The 23,603-nt window shown below is 39.6% G+C and overlaps 2 protein-coding genes across 4 annotated transcripts in view; one reads left to right on the forward strand and one right to left on the reverse strand.

Moving 5' to 3' along the window:
* Positions 1–443: 443 nt before the first annotated feature.
* Positions 444–21,404, forward strand: LOC149868270 (2'-5'-oligoadenylate synthase 1A-like). Its single transcript, XM_090038319.1, has 9 exons — positions 444–537; positions 975–1,167; positions 3,639–3,825; positions 5,557–5,747; positions 7,413–7,573; positions 8,967–9,091; positions 10,225–10,414; positions 15,818–16,027; positions 19,336–21,404. Exons 2-9 carry the CDS (start codon positions 1,009–1,011, stop codon positions 19,490–19,492), a joined length of 1,380 nt encoding a protein of 459 aa, XP_089894445.1. The 5' UTR covers positions 444–537; positions 975–1,008; the 3' UTR covers positions 19,493–21,404.
* LIX1 (limb and CNS expressed 1) overlaps positions 20,087–23,603 on the reverse strand; it is a 61,898-nt gene continuing 58,381 nt past the window's right edge. Inside the window, exon 5 of one of the 3 annotated variants that reach the window (XM_090038322.1) lies at positions 20,087–23,121. In XM_090038322.1, the coding sequence (XP_089894448.1) occupies positions 22,816–23,121 (306 nt within the window). In that variant the 3' untranslated portion in view covers positions 20,087–22,815. The remainder of the gene's footprint in view (positions 23,122–23,603) is intronic. The other 2 variants (XM_090038321.1, XM_090038320.1) reach the window with 2 other exon arrangements.

Consider the following 23,603-nt stretch of genomic DNA (forward strand, 5'->3'; position numbering starts at 1 on the left):
ATACATGGCTGAGCCATATAGTTGCATAGGTCTAGTAGCAAAGGCAAGGAAGACAGCAAGGAAATCCCAGAAATACCTGAAGGGACACTTTTAGCATAACTCTGAGAAGAATCTGAGAAGCGAGGTTTTGGATAGAATATTGGATGGAAAGTAGCTTGCAATTACGAGCACGTGCATGCACACAAAATGTCTCCTGCGTTTGTTTGTGTTTTATTCTTGCTTTGGATTGCATCAAGTAGAAACTTGTAGATTTGCCTATCAATCTTTCCCAACGTAGACAACCTGTAAGAGCTGTGTGGGTCAAAGTGGTAGCATTAGCTGCAGAACACACATCTTCCTGCTTTTGAAAACTCTGACCCCAGCAGAATGACGAAATGGACTCATTATGGCAGCATGGAAAAACTACCTGTCCCATAATTCCTAGGTTCTGAGAAATGGAGCCAGAAATGCTTTCAGTCCTTTCAAGTGACTGTAACTGGGAAACGAAGAAAGAGAAACACTTGCCATGAAGTGGACACTGAATGTTTCTTTGCAGAGGTAAAAGTGATTTAGCTCCCTTTTTAAAATGTATAAGTATATATAAATAATTATGTAGTTGGCAAAAATTAAAGGGGCTTTTCCATTTTTTTTCCTCTTTCTATGGGAATAACTTCTTTGAATAAAGTATGTATGGAAAAATAATGGACAGAAACTGGTGCTTCAGTGCAACTTACGTTTCAGAAAATAATTAAACCGGTAATTGGCAGGGGAGGTGGTCTGTCTTTTGTACACCAGAAGCTAGTAGTAATGTGTTGCTAATTGTTTAACAGCATCTGCTTACAGGCTGTAAGACTAACCATGTTTTAAAACAATCTTGGAGATTATCGTATTGATTTGTGCTATATGTTTTGTACTAACTTCCTTACCACAGCTCAGTATAGTAGTTTGGTTCTGTCTTTCAGATGGCTACATCTCCCTTTCTTGTTTCTCTGCAGTGAAGTCTACTTCCTTTATTCCTTTTTGTAAAGGATGTGGTCGCTCAAGTCTTACAACTGTGAGCAATGTGGGAATGATTTCATCAGCTGTACAGCCTTGAGGTATCATTTCCGAGCTAAGCACCTTGGAAAAGTTAATTGTGAAAAATGTGGTAAAGAAATTTTAAAAGAGATGCTTCAGACTCATGAAGAGGTGAGGTTGTTTGGCTCTGATTCCTCTTTCTCCTAGCACACATTTCATTCATTTCCTATCTCTTTCCTTTCTCATATATTAACTTTTAATGCAAAAGTTTATATTGGAACTGAGAGTACATCTTACAAAAGAAAATTGGTTTAAATACATATGAAACCTGAAAGTTTGACTGTACTATATGAATAAAAATTTGTGTTAGTAGACTGATCGAGAAAATAACTGAAGAGTTTTCTTTTATTATCTCTAGTATTGTGGGCTCAGGATGTGCAAAGGATACTCTAGTTTTTGTAAGTCCTCTTCTGGATGTTGCACTTGTGTCACTCGCAAATCAAACATTATGGTGATTTAGTTTGAAGCATTAGCATAGATGAACTGTAGCACATATGACTAGGAAACTCTATCACACTTCATATAAAAACTATAAAGAAAGTCAAAGAAACCTTTTTGGCGTAATGGAAGTTCTGTCAGAATCAGACCTGGCATAGAAGAGTCCTTACTCTGGCATTTATGGGAACTCCTAAAGGAAAAAATGTACAGTATGGTTTTTGTTAGAAGACACTTAGAAAATAATTATTTTATTGTTCATCCCTTACCTGCCATTAGCTCCTTTGAATCTTTATTCATCTGATTTGTCAAGTTTCCAAAAATGGAATGCAGCACTATGTTCTAGACCAACTGACTGCAGCTCTCCACTAAGAAAGTGTTGCTTTTATTTACTGTAGTCACTATTTAAAAAGTCAACATTCAGCTTGCCTCTTAATCCCTGCTTCTTGCATATTTCCTGGATCATCACAGTTGCATCATCACTCCAATACTATTGAAGCTATTGCTGTTTTGTTATTACTACTATCTGTAATCCTTTGCAGGCACTTCTACTTGTGCAATTGATGTACAGCAATAAACTCTGGCATATTGTTCAAGTTTATTTTTCCCAGGTATCATATTCGAACATGCAAATACCACAGGTGAAAACTGTAGTATCACAAATATCTCAGTATAGCAGCCTGGCACATAGACCCAATATAAATACTTTGTAAGGCATCTCAGGGATTCCTCAAGATGAATGTGACCCATAAAACTATATTTAATAATCCTGAGAAACCCAGAAAAAAATCTTTTTGTTTGTACACACTCATGTTCTTATAGACTACTACATTCAGTACAAGCTTTTATTTATGTTTGTCTGTCACTTGGTCTCTCATTCGATGCATTTAATAGCTTTAAAATATACTTGCTAGAGAACATAATTACATTAAAATAGCTTTGAAAGTAAACCAACACAATGAAGATAAGAACAGTACTTTCATGATCTTAAAACCACATGTGGATTCAGTCTCTTTTCTCTGAAGAAGTTCATTTATTAAAGTAGTCTAATTAAATGTTGAGATCATGCTCATGATGATGTATTTTGAGTTCCAGGGAATTTTTGTCTAACAAATGTCCATAATTTATTTACTGATATAGGAGGTATTTGGAGAATTCTATTAAAGGATGGAACGAATTCCTAATTTTATGGAAAATTGTAGCAAGATCCAAGATGGTCTTTAAAATGAAGTTATTGGAACTATTGCTGGAGGCAAGGATTCAGGTGTGTGTTACCCAAAAGATCATCTAAGTCCATTCCAAACATAGAGTTACCCCAATAAAAATATCACCCACAAAAATCCTTGCCTCTTGTATATTTCCTGGATCATCACAGTTGCATCATCACTCCAATACTATTGAAGCTATTTCTATTTTATTATTACTACTATTAGTAATCCTCTGCTGGCATGTCTACATGGGCAATTAACCTGCAGCAATAAACTCTGGCATATTGCGTCTGAGATTATTTCTCCCAGGCACTGTGTTTGAACATGCACACTGGACTGCAGCATGTTGAGCCAGGTCAAAGCAGCCCTGGCTGGCAGGGGAGCAGGGGTGGTCAACCCCCAATCCTGGGGCTGCTCTGACCTAGCTCAATATGGTATGAAGAGGCTGCTGGGCCACAAGGATGCTAGAGTATAGGGCTAGCCAGCAGGCAGCCACTGCACTGAAGTACCCTCGTGCCCCAGCCAGAACTGTCAGTGTCTACACATGGGGTGCTGCACAGTAATAACTCTGCCATAGGATAGTACTTGTATTAAAGTACAAGTACTTGTATTCAGTACAGGTACTACTATTAGTACTTGTACTAAATACAAGTACTATCTTATGGTGGAGTTTTGTTTACTGTGGCCTAATAGGATCACATGAGTCGAGGCAGAGATTTTACTGCGGTGCTAATTAGGCACCTCTTCAATTAATGTCTCATGTAGATGCACTCTTGTGTGCTTTATATAGTCTCCTATTTACCCTTCCTCTTGATGCTGTGCTTTAAAATGAAAATTTCGCCTTGAATTGTGCTCCTGATGCTACTTCCAACTCAACGTACTGTCTAGCCCCCTATTTGAGTATCCTATGATGGGTGCGCTACATCTTTGCTTTAACAGGTGAACCATGAAAGGACGACCAGTGAGAAATCAGTGTGTTGCTGGGACATGCCTCAGAAAAGGGAAGCAAAATTTGTGGCCAGAGAGGTGTCAACCTCCTGCAGGATGTGCCGAAGGCAGTTTGGAACAATCCACAGTAGAGAGCACCATGAGGAACAAGATCATCGCTTCACAGCCAGCAAGAAAGGTACCACTGTTGCTTTGAACAAGCAGGCTGTTCTGTTGTTAAAGCCATCTGAGTAGGAAACTGATGAATAAGCCTCAAACTCTTCCTTGGAAGAGACCATTCCCATAATAATTCTTTTTTCTTGACTACTCATCAACTTAAATCAACATCTTTTTTGACAGACTCAGTTTGATGGGGGAGTTGCCTGTTTTCCATGTGAGGTAGAGTCAGTAGGAATTAAAGTTTTCAGCATCTCTTCTGATCAGATAGTCTGTCATTAGTGATTTCATAAGAAAGCGATTAGGAATAATCTTCCTGGTGAGTATCATAATTGCAGTATTGTTTCTGGTGGTGTCTGGATAAGTTATGAAATATAATACTATTTGTTTTGAGAATGTCTAAAGGGATAAGCATAGGTATTTTTGTATAAACAAAGGGATATTAAGACCAATGTTCCACAAGTAAATACATTTATGCAAAAGTATGAAAAAAGTATATTGCAAATCTACATCTTTGTTAGTTTATGTTCATTGATGAGATTGTGTTTGTACCCGTCTTCCCTCTTCTAACTTGCTTGTTGTTTTAAGCACTGACTGGGGTATAGGCAAGAAATAACTTGTGTATTAAGTTCATGATCCATGGTTTGTACTTCTCTGGTTTATGAAAGTTCATTTGGAGTTCTTTATTTCGTGTTTGGTCAAGTTGTTGACATTCTTTACATACTTGCAGAGAGTTCATATGTGAGGTTTTAATTTAAAGCCTTTTAAAAAAATTGAATAGATGAGTTTGCCTAAGATACCATCAGAAAAGACACCCTACAGTTTAGAACATTTTGGGCATAAAGGCTGTAGCCATATTAAATAAATAACTACCATACAGTAATGAAACATAACTTAGTATTTTTAAAGGGTGTCTCTAGCCAGTTACTATGACCACAAACTGGTCTTTGATCGCTCTTTTTTTTTTTTTTTTTTTAACCTCAAGGTTATAGAATAGCTATATGTGTATGTGGGCTCATAATATATCAGTGGTTCCCAACCTTAGGTTGCGACCCAAATGAAGGTTGTGGGGGCAGTGCCAGCGGTGCCACACACAAAAGACAAGTCGTGCTGGGAGCTCCCCTGCCCCCAGGCCGCCACCACTGCCGCTACTGCACTCCTCTTCCAGCAATGGGTCACAGCAAAAAAAGGTTGGGAACCACTGTAATATATGTATCAGGTTCTTCCATTTTATCCTGTGCAAATGGGTTCCTAAGCATCTTTGAGGGAGAAAACATCTAGTGCAAGGACTTCCAGTGTCTGAACACACTTCTGCAAATAAGCAAAACATTCAAGAAGTGTGCTGTGTTCAGCAGGCCATCTTCTTGTCTCCCAGCCTACTTTAAGAAGTAACTAAACAATTCAAAGGCTGCATTGGAAAGTAAATGCCCCCTAGGTCTGTCCAAATCAAAATGCTTAACCCCCTTAAATCAGAAGCAGTAAGATGAATCAGTAATAAATAAAAACCTGATTTACTGCACAAACATGTGATTAAAAACAGAAACTTTATAAATCTGATCAATGTGTAATTGATCATGTGTTGCCATGAATAGGCCAGCTAAAGAATATGCAAGATTGTACAGGAGACTTTCTTAGCATCTCCCCACAGGAGATAAATTCAACTTAATTTGGAAAAGTGATATGAGAGACCAAGAAATGAGAGATTCTTTCTAATAAATATTAATGATCAAACTTTAATTTTTTTTCCTTTCAGCTCAAATGACCACTGGGTTTTCACCTGGGAACATTTTGGAGTATAGAACCCCACAAGAACTACAAGCATTTGTGCAAGAAAAGCTTCGACCTATCTCAGGCCCTGTGAGCATTGCCTGTGCTTTAGAAATAGAGGCAATTATTAATGTGATCAAGGAATACTTCCCGTTACCAATAGCTCGTCTAATCAAGGTAACCATTTTTGGGCTCTAAGAGTGTTTATAGATGTGATCGGGGAGGGCGGGGGGCGCTTTAACTAGTCATCTGCGCTAGTTAACATGCCCAAGCTTCACATGTATCAGTGTCTCCACACTGAAAAATGGTGACAGGTGCTTTGAACTAAAACTCATTGAATGATCTTCAGTTTAAAGCACCTTACCACTATTTTTCAGTGAGGGGATGCTAATACAGGTGACGCTGGAGTCTGCTGGAGCATGTTAATTTCTGCTCTCCAGCAGACGCAATTAATCGATTTACAGCACGTTGGAGCAGCCTCACTGCACATCTATAAGAGTCGTAAGAGAAGAAATAATAGTTTCTTCTCTTGTTCCATTGCAACCTATATAAATATGTCTCATAAGCTCATCTTGCATTGGCAGAGTCCAGTGAGAGAGAGTTTATAAATGCTGAACTTCCTTATGGTTTCGATTTAAGGATTAACCCTGGGCATTATTTGAATGTTCTGTATTTTGCTAGGGTTTGATCTTTTTTTAGAAGGCTAGTACTGAAAGACAGAATCCAAAAGTTTCTTGTCTCTAAAGTGCATCTAGCATGTTATGCCTTCTTGATAATTGCAGTGGCTCTTTTAGAACATCTGTTTAATTGGACAAATTTGTTTTCATACCTTTTTATATAAAGCACCTTACTGGCCCATTTAATATTCTGAAAACTGCTGAAATGATTTTGATCGAGACTGAAGCCCATTATATCCCTGTAGGACTGGTATAGCACAGACAGAACCTGTACCAACTTCCTCAGCCCAACCCGCCCCTGTTCTGGTATGCAGAGGCCATTTCTGGCAGGGCAGGGAAGAGGACATACAGCTTCCATGCCTGTTCCACCCAAAGCTTCTCTTCTAGCATTAGTGGTGATTTTTGACACCGGCATCTGCCTATGAAGAAATGGACTTAGTTTGTCTATGAATTACAGACAGCTTTTAGTGGGAGAAGGACCAATCTACTGTTATAAAAATGCTCATTCGGTACCAAATGCACAAGGGCAAGGTCATTGCCATGAGTTAAGGTTTGCTTAATTGGGCTTCTTATGCTTCACTGCAGGGTTTGTAGTAGGGAATAAATCTCAAGCATAAATCTGTCTTCATGGATAGACATGTCTCCTTTAAAATATGTTTGATAAAAACAGGAGAAGTTATTTGTCATATAATACAGGATGCAATTTTATTGGATAGTAAGTTGAATAGAGTGACTAAGAAGCATCTCTGTTAGAAAATTAAATATATCTGATACCCAATTTCATCAAGGCTCTGGCTGTCTCTTCCTACTCTTAAAGGCAGCTCAGCATAAGTGGAGACTATAAATAAGGCCACACCATATTCAAAACCCCACCCAGCAAACCATGATGTGGTCTTGCGATGTAGGGATTGAACCCAATCCCTCTATCCCTACGGTAGAAACAGACAATGATGCTTTAAACTCTGTTAATAACCCAAAACCATTTAGAAAGACCTCTGTATGGGGCCCAAATTCTATTGCATTTTTGTAACATGAGGCAATAAACTGCTTTCATGTAGTTGGGCAAGAGAAAGGTCATCCAAAGCCTGGTTAGCCAGCAAAAGGAAAATGTTTTGTCAAGAGGGGAAAGTATTAGTCATCTTTCTGGCAATCTCTTATGTTACAGGGAGGCTCGTATATAAAAGGAACGGATACTCAAGTCTGGTCAGATGTTGATATAGTGCTATTTAGTGAAGCCTTTGAAAATCTGGACGACTGCAAAAAGAAATTGCCAGAAGTTATAGATGATTTAGGAAAAAGACTGAAGAAGTCTTCATGGACCAGCAGGTTTGAATCCAAATGGTTGGATATAGTCTCTGTATCAGGAATTTTTCTTATGCTGGATGTCACACTGCCATCTCAGGATGAGCTTTACAAGTCTGCCTACTCCACCGCAGTAAAATCACAACATAACAGCCAAAATAGAAAACTGGCACAGGATGATGCTGTGCTTTCCAATAAAGCCATAGCTAAAATCCCCATTAAAGACTTAAATGGTATCTTGTCAGAACCACAATGATGCCCTTTTCTCCCACCTGCATCCCCCACTCTCTCACTTTTGTAGTGTGATGGTAGACAGGTGAACTGGACTCAACACAGATTGCTTTTCAATACTGGGAAGTATTGCCCTTCCCCCGACTTTATTGACTACTAATGGGCTAAGTAAGCTCTATTCAAGGTAGAAACAAATACTGAAGTATCTTTTTTTTTTTTTTAGCTTTTGCCTTATTGTGATCCCCGGTGATCCAAAAGGACAACTCCTGAAGGTAGCAGACCTAGGCTTAAGGGGAATCTTGTGTCTCCTAGCCAGGAAAGACTGTGTTGTGGAAATAAGATCGCTAGACTCTGGGTTTCTGGAAGCAAAGCATGAATACCAAAGGGTGCCTCCTCATGAATTTTTCCTCAATGGCAATCCAGCCTAATTCAAAATAAAACATGTTAAGGGGCCTGTCTTTCTTGGCCAGCTTGGTTCACACCTAATCTTTATTTAACGCTGTTCCATTCTGGAAACTACTAAAATATTCCTTTTGAGTAACAGATTGTGAAATTGCAGATAGATCTCCTCCAAACTTGGAATTACTGCTTCTTGGGACTTTTCTGTGTTCAGAAAGATGGTTTCATTCCAATTAGGAAAAAAAAATCATGAGGAACAGAAATAGAAATTCTGTAGTCTTTGTTTTGGAAATAATAACACTTGGCTCAGGTTAACTGTTTGTTTGTCTGTCTCACTTTTTTTCTCACATTTTCCAAGACGTTTTCTAAATAGTGTGGTTTCATTTTTGTTACTATTTTTCTGCTTTCGTATCTTCATCATATTGCTTTGATTCTTCCTATTGGGCATATATTGTTTTCCATTATCTTCTTTCATTTATTCTGTTTATATAAATGCACATTCATTTACTTGGGTTTTTTTATACTTCGTTTCTTCTTTCTCCACCCAACATTTTTCCCTTGTTTCAGTCGCTGTCTCTTTACTCATTCACTCAATATTTTGCCTTTTCTCCTTTTCAACTTTCTCCTTTCTTTTGGATGTATGTGTTGTTGTTTTTTTCCTCCATGTGCATTGAGAGACTTTCCAGTCATTTGTCTGCACCCACAATTCTGTATAGCTGAACCCTTACATGCTACCTCCCCTCCATATTATGGTTAAGTAATATTTTATTAAAAATGCTTATGTTAGGATAACGATGAAGAAAAGGACCCAGTTCTCCTTACGATTTAATTTCAAGTGCTATAAGAATCTCCACAGTCACTCATTTGATATCATGCCCTGTTATGAAATGCTGGGGCCTGCGCCATCGACAGGTAAGTGTTCAATATTTTCCTTTAGTAAGGAACTTTCTTTTTTGGTGTGATTACCTACAACCAGTTATGGTCCTCATACGTTTGAATACATTCAACCTTTACCCAGCAAAGTCATGTTGTAGGACTACTTCAGTCTTGACAGCTACAGTATTTGGTTTTGAGGGACATAATCCTTTTGCCTTGTCACATACTAATTATAGTGAAGCTTTTTGATTCCATATGAAATGCTATGATGCACCTGTCCAGCCCCAGAAAACACTCACATGGGGCAGAGGTATTGCCACGCTTAAACATCCTCTTGTATATGGTGTACTTAGCTGCAAGTTTATGAGATTTCTTTCAACTGGTGTCATACCATACTATATGTGACATAATATACTATACCATACTATACTAATTTCACACCATTCTATATGTGACATCTTTTTTTGACAACTTCCATGTGTGAAAACCATTAATCTTGCCTTAGTGCAAAAGGTTTGATTATGATGCAGGGAGTAATTCCTCACAGTGATGGCTCTCACATATATAAATCAGGTTCTTATGCAGACAAGTAGACAGTTCTACAGCTGACTGCATAAACATTAGCCGTACAAAGTCAGACAAATGATGCATATACTAGGCATTCATTTTGCCACTCATGCGTGTATTGAAAGATTTTGGCTCAAGTTGGTAGGAAAAAAAAAAAGGTACATTTATGATTTTCTGTTTTGTAGACAGATTATGCAATGATTTAAAATGACAGAAAAATCAGATTATAACTCAGTAGAAAGTATTATTTTAACTCCATATGTGCAGGTACATAATTGCTGTCAAACAAAGGCCATATATTGGGCAGTTTTGCAATATGTTAAGGTGAACAAAGCAGATTTAGCATAATCCTCATACATAAGAGATTAGATTGGTTAAACATAATGTTTTTTAAATAATGTTTCTGGGGTTAATGTGTTTTTATCTGACTTGAAGTAAATTTAATTTAATTTGGATATAGAAGAGGTCTGTTAATTTTATTGGCTTGTATGATATATGAAAGGACTTCATAGTAGGTTTTTCAGCTTCACTGTTAAATCTGATGAAAAAATAGTAGGGAAGAAAGAATAATTGTGGCATTCTGTATCTTTTGGGGTTTACAGGTTTAAAATGGAGCTTTTACCACAAGCTGTATCTCTGTCACGATGCTGACAAAATCCAGCTGTACACGATGTCTCTGCTGCCATACCAGGTTGAGTTTATCAAGGAATCCACTGTGCAGGTGAAGGATCTGATGCGCTTGGTTAAGTATTGGTTCAGGACTTCATTTGCTATGCCAACAGAACAAAATAGGTATGTACTAACAGCTGAATAGGCCTTTCCCTTCTTTTAACTCCCCTTTTTTAATGAACAGCAAAGTACTGTAAAACATCTTATATGATACACAAGATACCTATATCATGTTTCACCATGACATATTAATGACTGTTTTATGTCCAGCCCAGACTGTGATATGATTATGCAGCATCTCACACCAAGATGAGGGAGGAGGGGAAAATAAAATACTCCACAGCTATGTTAGCACCATTAATATACAGTCTTGTGGTTCTGTTATGGTTAAGGTTATTCACTGGGATAGAAGACCCCCTATCTCTGAGGCCTGTGTGACAGATTTAACAAATGCATGACTGGGATTTTTTAACACTATTTCTGAAGTCCTTTCAGCCAAACAGAATAGCAATGTGTAAAGCAAATATGGTTGACTAGGCTAAGCTTTCTAAAATATGGGACTTGTACTGACTTCTTTTAAACCAGTAAACAGAACAATTAGTTTAGTATGTAGAAGATACTTTAGAAAGCAAAGCAAGGGAAGGGTGACTTCTGGATCTTGGGTTCAGTTGCCAAATATTCCCTAGTGTTCCTTTATGACCTGGGGCAAACTACTTTAATTTTATTTATAAAATGAGAATATAATATAATCTTGTTTATAAAATGAGCAATGATAATATGCTGCTCTATAAGGACCTTTTGAGGATAAATTAATATATTCACTCCAGGTTAGACTCTTTAGATAGCTCCCACTTCTGTCTCCACTGACTTTCAGGCGATTCTTTGCCTTCTCTTTTTCTCCTGTTTTTTTCAGAAATAAGTCTCTGACATGGATTTAGATTCTTTTAAAAGAGCTTAATTTTTTTCTTACTCTACAAAGCCCATTTTTATAGGAGGGGTGTGCAAAGAAGGCTGTATTTGATTTAGTTTTGGATTCAGCCCGATTTGGGGGACAATGATTCGATTTGCTGATTCAGATTACTCTCCCAATTTGATTCGGCCGAATCCAAATCTGAAGATTCAATTCTGATTCAGAGAGAATCAGCAATTTGACCATAGACGCAGCTTTAAATGTTTTTTCTACACACCTCAAGGTACCAGGCATGACTCGTGAATGCTGAGATGGTGGGGTGGATGCAGCATCCTACAGAAGCGCGGCCGGGGGGGAGGGGGGGAGGGTGCCTCATGCTTGCTGCAGATCCGGAAATGGACTGGAAGTACTTCCGGTCCACTTCCAGGTCTGCCGCTGAGCATGCAGAGGACTTCTCCCCCTCCCCCCATGCCCCTCTGGCTCAGCGATCAGCCATGGGGGGATCCTGGGTGCCCCCCCCCCCAGACCCAGGAGGCACCAGTTGCCAAGCCGGGAGGGCAGGGGGTCCCCTGCATGCTCTGCAGTAGACCTGGGAGTGGACTGGAAGTGCTTCTGATCCACTTCCGGGTTCACCACCGAGTGCGTTGGGGACCTCCCTGTGCTCCTGTGGGACGCTCCATCTGCCCCACCATCTCAGTGTTCACAAACTGTCTGGTACCTCGAGGTATGTAGAAAAAAACATATAAAGCTGTGTCTACATCCAAATCATCGAATCTCTCCAAATCTCTGAATTGAATCAGAGGCTTCCAATTCCATTCAGAGAGTTTAATGGGTCTTCTGATTCAATTCGGATTCAGAGATTCAGCTGCCAAATTGGGCCTAATCTCCTCTGAATTGAATCAGTGACCGAAGCTTTACACAGCCCTACTTTGTAATAGTTTTATATTTTCTAAAACCCTGTATTTTTCCACTTTCAGTCCACTTTAGTAGAGCAGTTAAATGAAGAAGTATATAACACTATATAAGATCATTAAAGTAGAAGCAATTTGGTGTTCTAATTGCTGCTGATCTCCTGTTCTGAGACGTGATCCACACAAATGATCCATTTCCAAGCTTGTAATTCATTCAGAAAAATCCCACAATTGTACTGTTTTCCAATACAACATCTAAGGATTTTATCATACTGTAACACACAGTATACTGTGAGGAGTAAGAAGAACAACAGTCAGAGACATCTCATGTGCAGAGATCTAGTCACTGCATTAAATAATTTCATCAATTTCAGGACAAGTTTATGTTCCCAGAAACTCTCACAAATTTAGCAGGTAATAGCAGAACTCTGACTCATAGTTAGCAACTCTTAGTTATGTGGGCATATGGACTGGATTCGCTTCTGGGTTTTCACTTGCAGGAAAAATACTGTGAAGGAAGGCACACTAACAGCCATATCACCAGCTTCCTCAAATGAAAAAGTGGGGAGGAGGGTGCTCCTGGTGATACAGGAACTATGACCATGACCTTTTTAGTGGTTCGAGGCATTTCCTCTGCAGCCTACTGAGACGCATCTTTTATGAAGACCTCAATGGAAACTAAGGCTGTTTTCTCCAAGAAAGCTAAATACTCTTCCTCTTTCTGCTAGTTGCCGGAGCCCGTGCTGGTGCAGAGAGGTGCATATGACATTTTCTTGCGGTCCTGAGGGTACTGTTAGGAAATCTGGTCCCCAAGTCTTGTGTGGATCTGAGAATAAGCTCCACATGCTGAATCAAGTGATGATACATAAGTGAAGGGTTTTGTGCATCTTGTGTGTGGTGGAGAAAGTGACCAAAAAGTGATGAAGTGAAAAAAATGGTGAATACTACAGTGCTGTTTGTTTTGATGTATTACATTAGGAAGGGTATACAATAGATGAGCTGGCAGGTTTCTACTATCTCTGTATGTTGCGTTTCACAAGAGAATGACCTTTCCTTGACATTGAGAGGAAGTGGTTGTTTTGATAGTGGCAAATTCCTTGCCCTGTCAAATCACTGCTCTTGCTTTGGCGGATTCAAATTCCCTTCATGTTTGCAGGAGGTAAAAGCCATTTTCATTAAATTATTTAAAATTATTGTTTATCATAGATGCTTAGGAAATAATTTCCACCTAATAATTTATTTATGCTGTAATAAATGTCCCATTTATGTTGAAGATGAATCAATTTAAGAAAAGTGTATCCAGAACAGTATTGTGCTTGCTGTATGCATTATGATTCAGATGTTTCATATGATTCACTATGCAGAACAGAGTGCACAACATCCTATATGAAAGGCCAGCACTCACTAAGTCTACCACCCACTGTGTTGGGAAATTAACCCTCTCGTTAAAAAGTATACACAATGCCTAGATCCACTGGGATATCAAAAAAAGTTCTATTTACATCAGTAAGACTCTTTCCCTCACTTTCATTAGGTTTCAGATGATACCCTTTGTTGTGAACTGATAGTATTTTGAAGTGTTTGTGGAATGTCTTGCATGTTTTCTCAAATCTGTGTTACTAGTGTGGTGTGTGGTCTCTATGCATAGGTAGTGCCAAGATGTATCATAGGTAGTGCTTAGCATCATTATGTTTATGTGTATTAAGGTGGCAGCAGGGGTTTAAGGTGGTATGTGAAGGTGGGAGAGATTGACTGTAGGACCATGTGGGGGGACTGGACTTGCTCCACGGGACCAAATAAGTGGAAACAGCTTCACTACCCATGAGGATATTCTATGTTGGGTGTTTTCAGGTTTTCCTTTTGGAACAGGTAAGAATCCACTGGGCCAAGGAGACCCTCTAATCCACACAAGAATAGTCAAAAGCTTAGTTATTAGGGCCTTTACTAGTGATGTGGGAGGCCAAGATTTAAATTCTATTTGGATTTTGGTCTGTCACATCACATGGGCTAATTGCTGGGCTATTCTGGGGTGTCTTTCTCTCACTCAATAATTCATCCTGGATTGAAGATATTTTGTTGTTCAAACTGGTGTATATGCTCCAACAATTCACTTGCTTGGATTGGAATTTTCTAACAAAACAATATAAATAATTGAAACATTCTCAACCAGCTCTAATTGTGGCTTTTTAGCCCCCAGGGAATTTATACTGGACAGTGTATGACATTTCCTTTTCTTTGATATATTTTTTATCTTTTGGAAATGTTTTAAGGAACCTGATTTTGTCATATTTGCACACTATCAAAGGGTGCCTGTACACATGCTCTGATGTGTTCTAATTAGTATGTTTTAGAGAAGACTCAATTAACTGAGTCTGCTGGAGCATTTCAGTTAGACTCTCCTGTGTGCTGCAGCATCATGTGTATTCAGTGTCCCGTGTTTCAAAATGGTAGCAAGGACACTAATTAAAACTTGTTAAATGAGCTTTACTTAAAGTGCCCCCATGGCCATTTTGAAATGCGGAACACTGAAATACACGTGATGCTGCAGCATTTTAATTAGAGCAGCTCTGCAGGAGCACTTGTAGACACCCAAAGATGTTTAAGCATCAAAAGAGTGAGGTTCTGGAACAATCTTAAAACAAGCTAGTTTTAATCTGAGCCTAAATGATTTTATGGGAAGATTATGTGAAATGGTTGCCTATAATAGGAAAGGACTGGACTCCATGACCTCAGATGTCCCTTTGAGTCCTGGATTCCTAATTTTTCCAAGATGTCTGATTCTCCCTCTTAGGCCATGTATAGATGAAATGAGGGGCATGTGTGCCCAACACTTTAAAGCGGGTTAAATGTTTTTGCACTGCTTCAGTGATGTTGGTGTTTACACATGTCAGCAGCGCACTGTGCAGTAATTCCAGTCACTGTTGCAAATTTGGTGGTGTAAAGCGCCTTAAATGACTTGGGGCACAGCAAACTAAAACTCCTCTGAGGAGATTTAGTTTGCTTCCCTACAGCTGTGGAGTGAAGCACCGGGCTCCATGCAGCTCAGGGACCCTGTAGGAAGCCTGTGCAGGCAGCCTGGTAGCAGCCCCGGAAGGCAGCTTTGCCCAAGAAAAGTGGCAAGCCTGATCTTTTCTTTTTTTTCCCCCCAGAGCCTGCCTGCCTACCTGAACTGTGGTGGGTGGTGGTGGAGGGGGCTGGTGCTTTCCCCTGAGGCTGCAGTGCCCCCTGGGACTGTCTGAACTGGGGGCCACCTGGTGGGGGAGGGTGCCACTGCCATGGAGGGAAGCACCAGCCTCCTCCCCCCTCCCTGCCCCCACAGCCCAGGGACTGCTCCACCTGCCAGCAGCTCTCCCTCCCCTCCCTGCCACCAGAGGCAGGTAAGTTCAGGTATGTGCATGACATGAGGGTTTGAAGGGCCCTAAATTGAAGTGGTGTTTGTAAGAACCCACTGCTTCAATTTAGGGCCCCCCGTTTCTTCATGCATGCCCTTACTGATCAGTTTTCTTTTATAAGAAAGAATAAAACAGACCTTCCTGTTTGCCATTGAAAGGGAGTGCTATATAATGCTTGTAACAGATAATAGCAACATAAAGTATGAAGTGATTTTTTTGCTCCTAGTTCATGTTTTGTTTTACTTGCATTTTGTTTGTAAGAGTTTCCTGTGTTCACTTTGTAACATGCTAAGTCTCGGTTCTGTATACTTAGGTTTCGCAGACTTCCTTCTTCCTATGCTATAGAGCTCATCACAGTCTACATCTGGCAGCTGGCTGGGAAACCAATATTTTTCAGCCTTGTTCAGGGCATGAGAGCTATTCTGATACTCCTGATCCGGTATTCTGAAATCTGCATCATTTGGTACAAACACTACAGCCCCCATTGCACAACTTTCAAAAAGGTGTTGAAGAAACAAACCAGGTAACAATATGAGAAATTCTGCCATCATTTTAATATAGTCATTATGCTTATATTTCTGTATAGCTGAATTTGGTTTTCTTCCTCTCAGGTTCATGGAAGGCAAAGCAAGTCTCCATTAAAACGTGAAAGTGTCTTTTTTAACAGGCACATGGTGCCTTCATAGCTTGTGTCAAAACTGTTTCGGGGGCACTGCCCTTAGAATTATACTTACGGTTTCGGTATACAATGTGACATACATCTCAAAGCATGGACCACTCACATATTGCTGCACATTGAAGGACAAAACACATGTAATCAGACTGGCTGATAAGCAGATACATGGGCAAAGAAACATCCTTCCCACCTGCTCAATAGACTTCAGTAACTTAATTATAGGAAGGATATCTGAAAGAGTGAGAGAAGGATGCTCTGCATTTTGTGAACATTCATTAGAGAGATTCAATGGTTTGGGCATGATGAACTGTGAATTCTCCTTACAGGAGAATGACTTCCTTCAGAAGACCTCCTAGGAGCTATAAAATAGCTAAATGTTTGCTAAACTATCACTTCCAGTGGTAGCTAATGTCTTTGTTTCAAGTTATGGATTTTACAAATACTATGGCCAATGTCAGGAATGTCAGCAGGGATTAAGAATCCTTTAGAATGAAGCTTGCTGTTTGTTTGTGGTGTTTTTCTTTTTCATATGCTGTTTTGATCATGCCTAGGACTATGGGGTCCTGGTCCACGACAAGGGTTCTACAGTAATACAGATCATTATTGTTTGGGTCTTGTGCGCATGTTAATTTTCAATTATATAATTACATGTTGAGTCTATTGATAATATTCCTTGTAGAAAACCTTTCATAAATAGAGGGGCAGATCAACAGGGAGTGCTTTTGTGTGGTTGCACCTCTGTTTTGGACCATGCTGTGGAAGCAGCACCTGGGGACTTTTACCGAATCCACTCGCCCCCCACCCCTTTACTTCCTTCCTCATCATTTTCAGAGGCACATCCACTTTTCCCCACTCATCACTGCTGCTGTCCCCTGCTGACCCAAAAGGAGAGTGCCCCAGAGTCCCTCCAGTCAAGCTGCATGGTCCTTCTCCCTGTCTGATCCCCCTGGGCATTCCTCACTAGCCTAGGCACACAGTCAGAGAAGAGAAACCCACTCACCACTGTCATTGTCTGCAGCTGAGCTTGGCTTCCTGTACCGTCCTACTGGAGCAGAGCAGAAGCAGCTTTGGAGCTTCTCCCACCCCTGTGTCAGCTGGGGACAGTGGCTTGGCAGGCAGGGGATGAAAAGAAAGGAAGGGAAGGGGGAGGAGGGGGCACCGAGAAAGGGAGGCAGGATTCTTACCTGATTCAGAATTTAAAAAATGTCTCTGGCTGTTGTCTCCACAGTGTGGTCTGCCCAGGGGAGGCTGGAAGGAGGAGTGTAGCCTCCCCTGAAGTGTTGGTCACTGCTTCCACACTCCCTTTTACAAAATCCTGGATCTGCCCCTGCATATCCATGATGCCAAATATTTTATAATAGTTTTAATGTTTGTAATGGTATGAATATTGTCCTAATAATCTCATGCATCCTTACAGAATTCTTAAGTATTGAGCTTCCTTTTCTGGTCTACGGTATGCATTTTAATAATTTTTTTCAGCACTTGTGCTACATATTTTGTCTTCAATCAGTATTCCAGCTTTGGATAGCAGCAATTCAGAGAATGTAGTTAATTATAATCTGCAAACCAAGCTCCTCTATGTCCCCTAGCATTTTTTCATTATTATTTCCTTAATATATTTTATCTGTTTGTAGGTACAAAATAGTATGTAATTTTCATACAAGTGAGTTGTGTACTGTATATTCAGTACAACAGGAAGTTGCACATGTTGAAAGTTTTATAGAAAATGTTGTGAATGTGATATCATCATGAAAGATGTCCAAGGGACACAATTCAAGTTGTATATGCATATGTGACTACCATTTTTTCTTTCATGTACTTATTAAAAATACTTGTTATTTAAATGATAGCTTGAAGAGAGAGAGAAATTGGAAAAGGTAAGTTTCATAACCAGAGAAAACAGATGATGCTATGTAATGCCAATAATGAAAACTAGTTGAGAATGGAAAGCTCAAAACTCCTCCTGCTTTAACTTCATGGCCCCAAATTCACTCCAAACTGTGCTTTTTTTGCTCACTGAGAGGGTAAGCGGGTCTCTTGGGAGGCTTGCTTAATGTACAACTTCATAAAGGAAGGAGCAGAAGGATGGGGATATAAGGGCCCCTCTACACATGCAGGTAAAGGCAAGATGGGATTGAATGCGTAATCCATGAATCACCACACATGCATGGCAAGAAGTGTGAATGTGGTATCACTTATTAGATCCCATCATGACTTACTACTAGCATGGAGGAGAGCCTGGGCCTGGGCTCTGCCCTGCATGTGCACATGGCAGGAGGCATAATGGTGAGATCGTGTATTAGATTCCATTGTACCTTATTGCTGGTGCTGAGGAAGCCTCATCCCAGGCTCCCTCTGCACTGGCAAGAAGCAGGCACGCATGGCTGGGAGCCCCACTGTGGGGTTGCTGTATGGGTTCTCCCAGTCTGAGGGTGTGTGGTGTGCCCCTACAGCTGGAGGATTGCAGCAGCTACCATCTCCTAGCCCTGGGACTGCATGGGGTGCCCCTGTGGCTAGGAGATCACAGGGTAGTGCTGGGACCCAGTGTCCGCAGTTGAGGGACTGTGTCCCAGCACCATGGGGTGCTATTGGGATCCTCAGACGTGGGACTTCTAGCCCTGGCTGGACATGGTGCACCCCTGTGGCTGGGAACCTGGTCAGTCAATGGGGCTCCCAGCCACAGGGGCAGACCCTACTACGTGTGCAAATTAAAGCTGCATAGCAACCAGCTGTAGAGTTAGCACACCCTTTTGAGGTCTAATTGGAGCTTTTTATGGCTACTTTGCACATGTAGCTAGTCTCCACAATTAACCAGTTAATTATGCAATAATTGTAAAGTGTAGAAGGAACCTACATCACTGTTAAGGACACTAGTGAAGTAGAAATAGAATAGATGAGGCAAAAATCCAGTGATGTCTTATTTTTGGCACCGAATGTATCTTCAATTACCTTGATTTTTACAACATATTTGAAACACCAGTTTTCTTTGTTTTAATCTTAAGATAAAAACAGTTACTTACTCATGATACTGGACTAACTCTGCATTGGCTGCAAATCTAAATCAGTGCTATATTTGAGTCTTACTAAATGGCTAGATCTCAGATTTGGTAGTGACATCTATATTGATTCTTATCTTTTCTTTTTCTCTCTCTCAGGCCATTTGTTTTGGATCCTGCAAACCCAACTTTTAATGTGTGTGAGAACAGCAATGCCTGGGATGAAGTGGCTCATGCAGCGAGACGGAGCCTTCTTAAGCCTCTTTTTAATGGTGTATCAGCAAAGGAGCCCTGGCTTTTTACAAACAGCTGGTAAAAAACAGACTTACTGATAGTGTCAGCCCAAGTCCTGTCTAATAGGGCATATAATTCAAGTCTTTTAATAGGAATATTCCAATACATGGGAACATGAATAAATCAGAAAGAATGAGGGCAGGATCTTTTTTTGTCTGTCCACTAATTAAAGTAACTAATATTTTTTTGTCATTACTGTGGAATTAACTGAATGCAATACATTATTCTATTCAGGGAATTAAATCTACTGTTGTGGTTTCATGCCTTTGTGAAGAAGGAGCTGAAAGTTGTCTCCTATTTCTTCCTTGCAGAGGTAAAGAGTTCAAGCACTGGAGCAAAGAGGGAAACATTTTATAGCCCTCTGGCTTTTAGTTATTATAAGCTACTATAGTCCTTTGCTTCCCAGGTCCCTGGGGCAGCAATGGAATTCCATAAAATGTTTGAGCATCCTTTACTTAAGTGTCCCACTGAAAAAGTTCTGTGGTTGCACACTAAGGTGATTTTATATCTCCATAACATCTGGCAACTCACTGTATTGCAATATATAAATACAGGGACTATGTACAATAGTCTTTCTCTCAATACCTCATTTATTTCCAGAGAATCTTTGCTAACCACACACCAGTATCCCTTGAGTTCAATATCAAAATAAGGTATGAAATATAAAGAATAGATAAATTAGTATGCAGACTCTACCTATTGTATATTCTATGTAGGCAATAACAGTTTTAGTTTGTAATGATAGACTGTTGCTGTATTGGTACAACATAAATTATTGGGCCTACAACACAAGAGTCCCCTGGGAAGATGAGCTGGAGGGAGTGCATGTTTTGCTAGAATACTAATATTGATTAGTAACAAAAGAAAAACAGGATGAAGGATATATGACAAACATGCAAGGGATCTGATGCTCCAAAGTGCTTGAGCAGCAGGGGCAGGCAAAAGGTGAAGGAGAAACATGATTGAAACTATGGGAAAACAGAAATGGGGAAGTAGTTATCATTTATTTCCTCTGAGTTGAATTCTGTGTCCACCAGAAAGCAGATTACGTTATTCAGTTACTTTGCAGTAGCACAATGTGCTGTTATGCAGAATTTCATCATTTCAGTATTAATTTGGCTTTGCATAACTGTATTGATTTCTCTATGGATGGCTCATTCCCTTTCTTAGAATGAAGTAGCTGTTAGGAAAAATTAAACTTTTAGCTTTGCAAAGCTTGTCGGAAGTGATCAGTCCATTTTAGGTGTCCAGTATAAGTGCTTATTTCCACAAAGAAGAGACAAAAGTGTACATACAGTTTTTCCAATACATTGACATTCGTGTTCTGCTATTTTAAATACTTTGTGGTGCTTAACCACCGTATTGATGGGAGTTAGATAGGCAATTAAAATAATCATCATAAATACAAAATGGAGCTTGTGTAATTTGCTGGTACTGATGCTGTGTAAGACTCATTATGCTTGCTGAATTATTGCAAACTTGAAGCCCACCCTGAATAAAGGGGTTCGTGTTATTAGAGGTTAATGTTTTCTTAATGAAAAGGGGATGTATTACTTTTGCTCTTAGAGCCAGACAGTTGCATAGTCTATCCGTTGATAAACCAGAATAATTAATAATGCAGATTTTTAGTTTCTATGTCAGTGACATAATTGGCAAGATTCCCATTTAAGAATTTGAATTGTGCTTGTAGACGTTCTCCAGTTTAATATGGTGAAGTGTTTCTGTAAGGTAGATTTCTGTTTGTGGTAAACTCATACTTGATGGTTCCTCATTAAAACATAAGTTTCTTAAATGAACAGAAATAAAGAAAGAACAAAGTCAGAATTAAAAATACATAATCTTGGTCCCAACTGATTCTGAAGCAGCAGCTGGTTTCTTTTCTAGCCTTCCATAGATGCTGCTGGGACACATAATAGAAATGATAGTTTTTCTTTCTCTCCCAAGATACTTAGTGACTTTCCACCCAAAGTCTGGGAAGGCTGGCATTAATCACATTTTATTTATTCTATCTACTTTGGTGATGTCAGCAGTCAACTGCGAATGTGGTCCTATTGTGGTAGGCATTGTACAAACACAGAATAAAGACAGCATTCTCCCAAAGAATTGATATACAAGAAAACTGACACTTTGTAAAATTATTCTTTCTGAAGGTAAGATTAGTTCTCTTGCCATGGGCTTCTATCTCCTTCTAACAGCAGAAACTCTATCATGCCTGCTGAACAACTCTTAGTTTACTCAGTACCTACCTGTACCCTTACTTACATTTCTTTAAAAAAGTCATATAGTTTCAAAATACCCATCTCTACTACTTAAAAGTACACAACAAAAGTGTTAAGGCAGAATTTTGTGAGAGGCAAAGAGTCTTGTGGATAATATTGGACCAACTGCACAGTTTAATAAAATATATCACTCATAAGAATCCTTGCCCCTCACATATTTTCTGACCGTCACAGCTACAAGATCACTTCTACACTGCCAAGACAGGGATTTGCTAGACTGAAGCTTCAGGAAAATGCCCTTAAATGATCCCTGCAAATAGGCTATTGGTATTTTTTTAATTCATACTCTATGTTACATAGTAGGAGACAGTGCATTTCAATATTGTTGGCCATCCTTTGCTTACATTTTTGGACTTCAGTAATCCAAATAATAATGCACAGGTCAACAACCAGTGGCCTATGGGATGTGAACCATTGGGGCTGGTGCATTGGTAGTGTTTAGGTGGTGTGCCTTGGTGGCATTTGGTGGTGGTGGGGCTTTGCATACACTGCACTGAAGCTAGACAGCAGGGAGAAGCAGGTAGCAGCTGTGTCCTAATGTTGGCCCATGCTGGATACAAGTTGGGCCATTTTAGCGTGCTACCGGACAATGCTGTTGACTGCTGATCTAGTGTTAACAGAGCTAGGTAAGATAACAGATACTGTAATGGTGTGTTGTTGCAAATGTAGTGATACTGTTTGTTCTGTTTTTTAATCAAAAGGACTGTCTGGACATTAAGACTAAATATCCCTTACATCTCTGCAACCTGAGGAAAGTTTTGCATTGATCAACAAATATATATAGTTAGGCCAGAAAGAGTGTGTGTGTGTGTGTGTGTAATTGCCATCACTAAGTTTTCTTCAGGGTGTTCTCAAGCTATCTACAGTGTAATAACATCAATATACTAAATGACCAAAGTTCTTTTGTGTTGGCCTGAAGCAGGAAAATAATACCTGCCTTCAAAAATAAGATTTTCTCAATTCTAGTGGTTTCATAATTTAAAACAGCAAAGGAAAGCAACTTCTACTACTTCCATACATGGCCTAATCACCAAGGATTAGTATGTTAGAGTTCACTGTTATAATCCTACTTCAAGGCAGCAAGGCTGTGAGACCCGCTTAGGGTCAGGCTCATTTGATCATCATTGTTTGAATATGAGGTAACTTGATCACTGTAGAGATGGGTCAGTGCTAAACTCAGTATTTCTTTCTTTTCTTTGTAAAACCTCAGTTCTTGTCCAGCTTTCCTGGCTTCCTCAAGCTCTCGAAGCGACAGTTGTAGCTCCTGGGAAATAATTCCTGGAGATTCTTGCTCCTTCATAATCCAGTCCAGAGCCATATGACTTCTCATCTTTTCATCTAAGGAATACTGGGAATAGTAGGAAATTACTTCCTGTTATCCAAGAAATTTACAATAGAGATAGTAAGTCAGTCGCTGATGGATATGCTCTTCTTTTTAATCAAACAGTCTAATAGTATTACTTAGCCTTCATTCTGGTACTTTAGCAAGTCTCACTGAAATTCTAAGGGATACCAGCAAACTGATACCTTTCAAACACAGATAGCTAAATGAAGCTTTAAAAAAAACTAACAATGAGAAATTTAAAATGTTAATTTTAAAATATAGGTAGACAAGATTCTTTGGATAAATCCAATGTCTTTTATTAGACCAACTGAAATAGTTGGAAAAATTCTTCTTAGCAAACTTTTAGACACAACCACCATTTGTCAGGCTGACAGCCTATTGAGGAAGCCTTACAAAGGGTGTTTGTGCCCAAAAGCTTGCTAAGAAGAATTTTTCCAGCTATTTGAATTGGTCTAATAAAAGATATTGGACTTACCTAACAAACCTTTTCTTCCTATGTCCGTAGACCA

The sequence above is a fragment of the Crocodylus siamensis genome, chromosome 3 (assembly GCF_052110815.1).
Source record: "Crocodylus siamensis isolate JL-2025a chromosome 3, ASM5211081v1, whole genome shotgun sequence".
Lineage (NCBI taxonomy): Eukaryota > Metazoa > Chordata > Crocodylia > Crocodylidae > Crocodylus > Crocodylus siamensis.

What these genes read in the sequence shown, in the direction of transcription:
- LOC149868270 (XM_090038319.1), top strand. Translation starts at nt 1,009, where the DNA reads ATGTGGTCGCTCAAGTCTTACAACTGTGAGCAATGTGGGAATGATTTC. An exon ending in ATGCCAACAGAACAAAATAG is followed by an intron (nt 10,415 to 15,817) that starts GTATGTACTAAC and finishes CTGTATACTTAG; the next exon opens with GTTTCGCAGACTTCCTTCTT. An exon ending in GTGTTGAAGAAACAAACCAG is followed by an intron (nt 16,028 to 19,335) that starts GTAACAATATGA and finishes TCTCTCTCTCAG; the next exon opens with GCCATTTGTTTTGGATCCTG.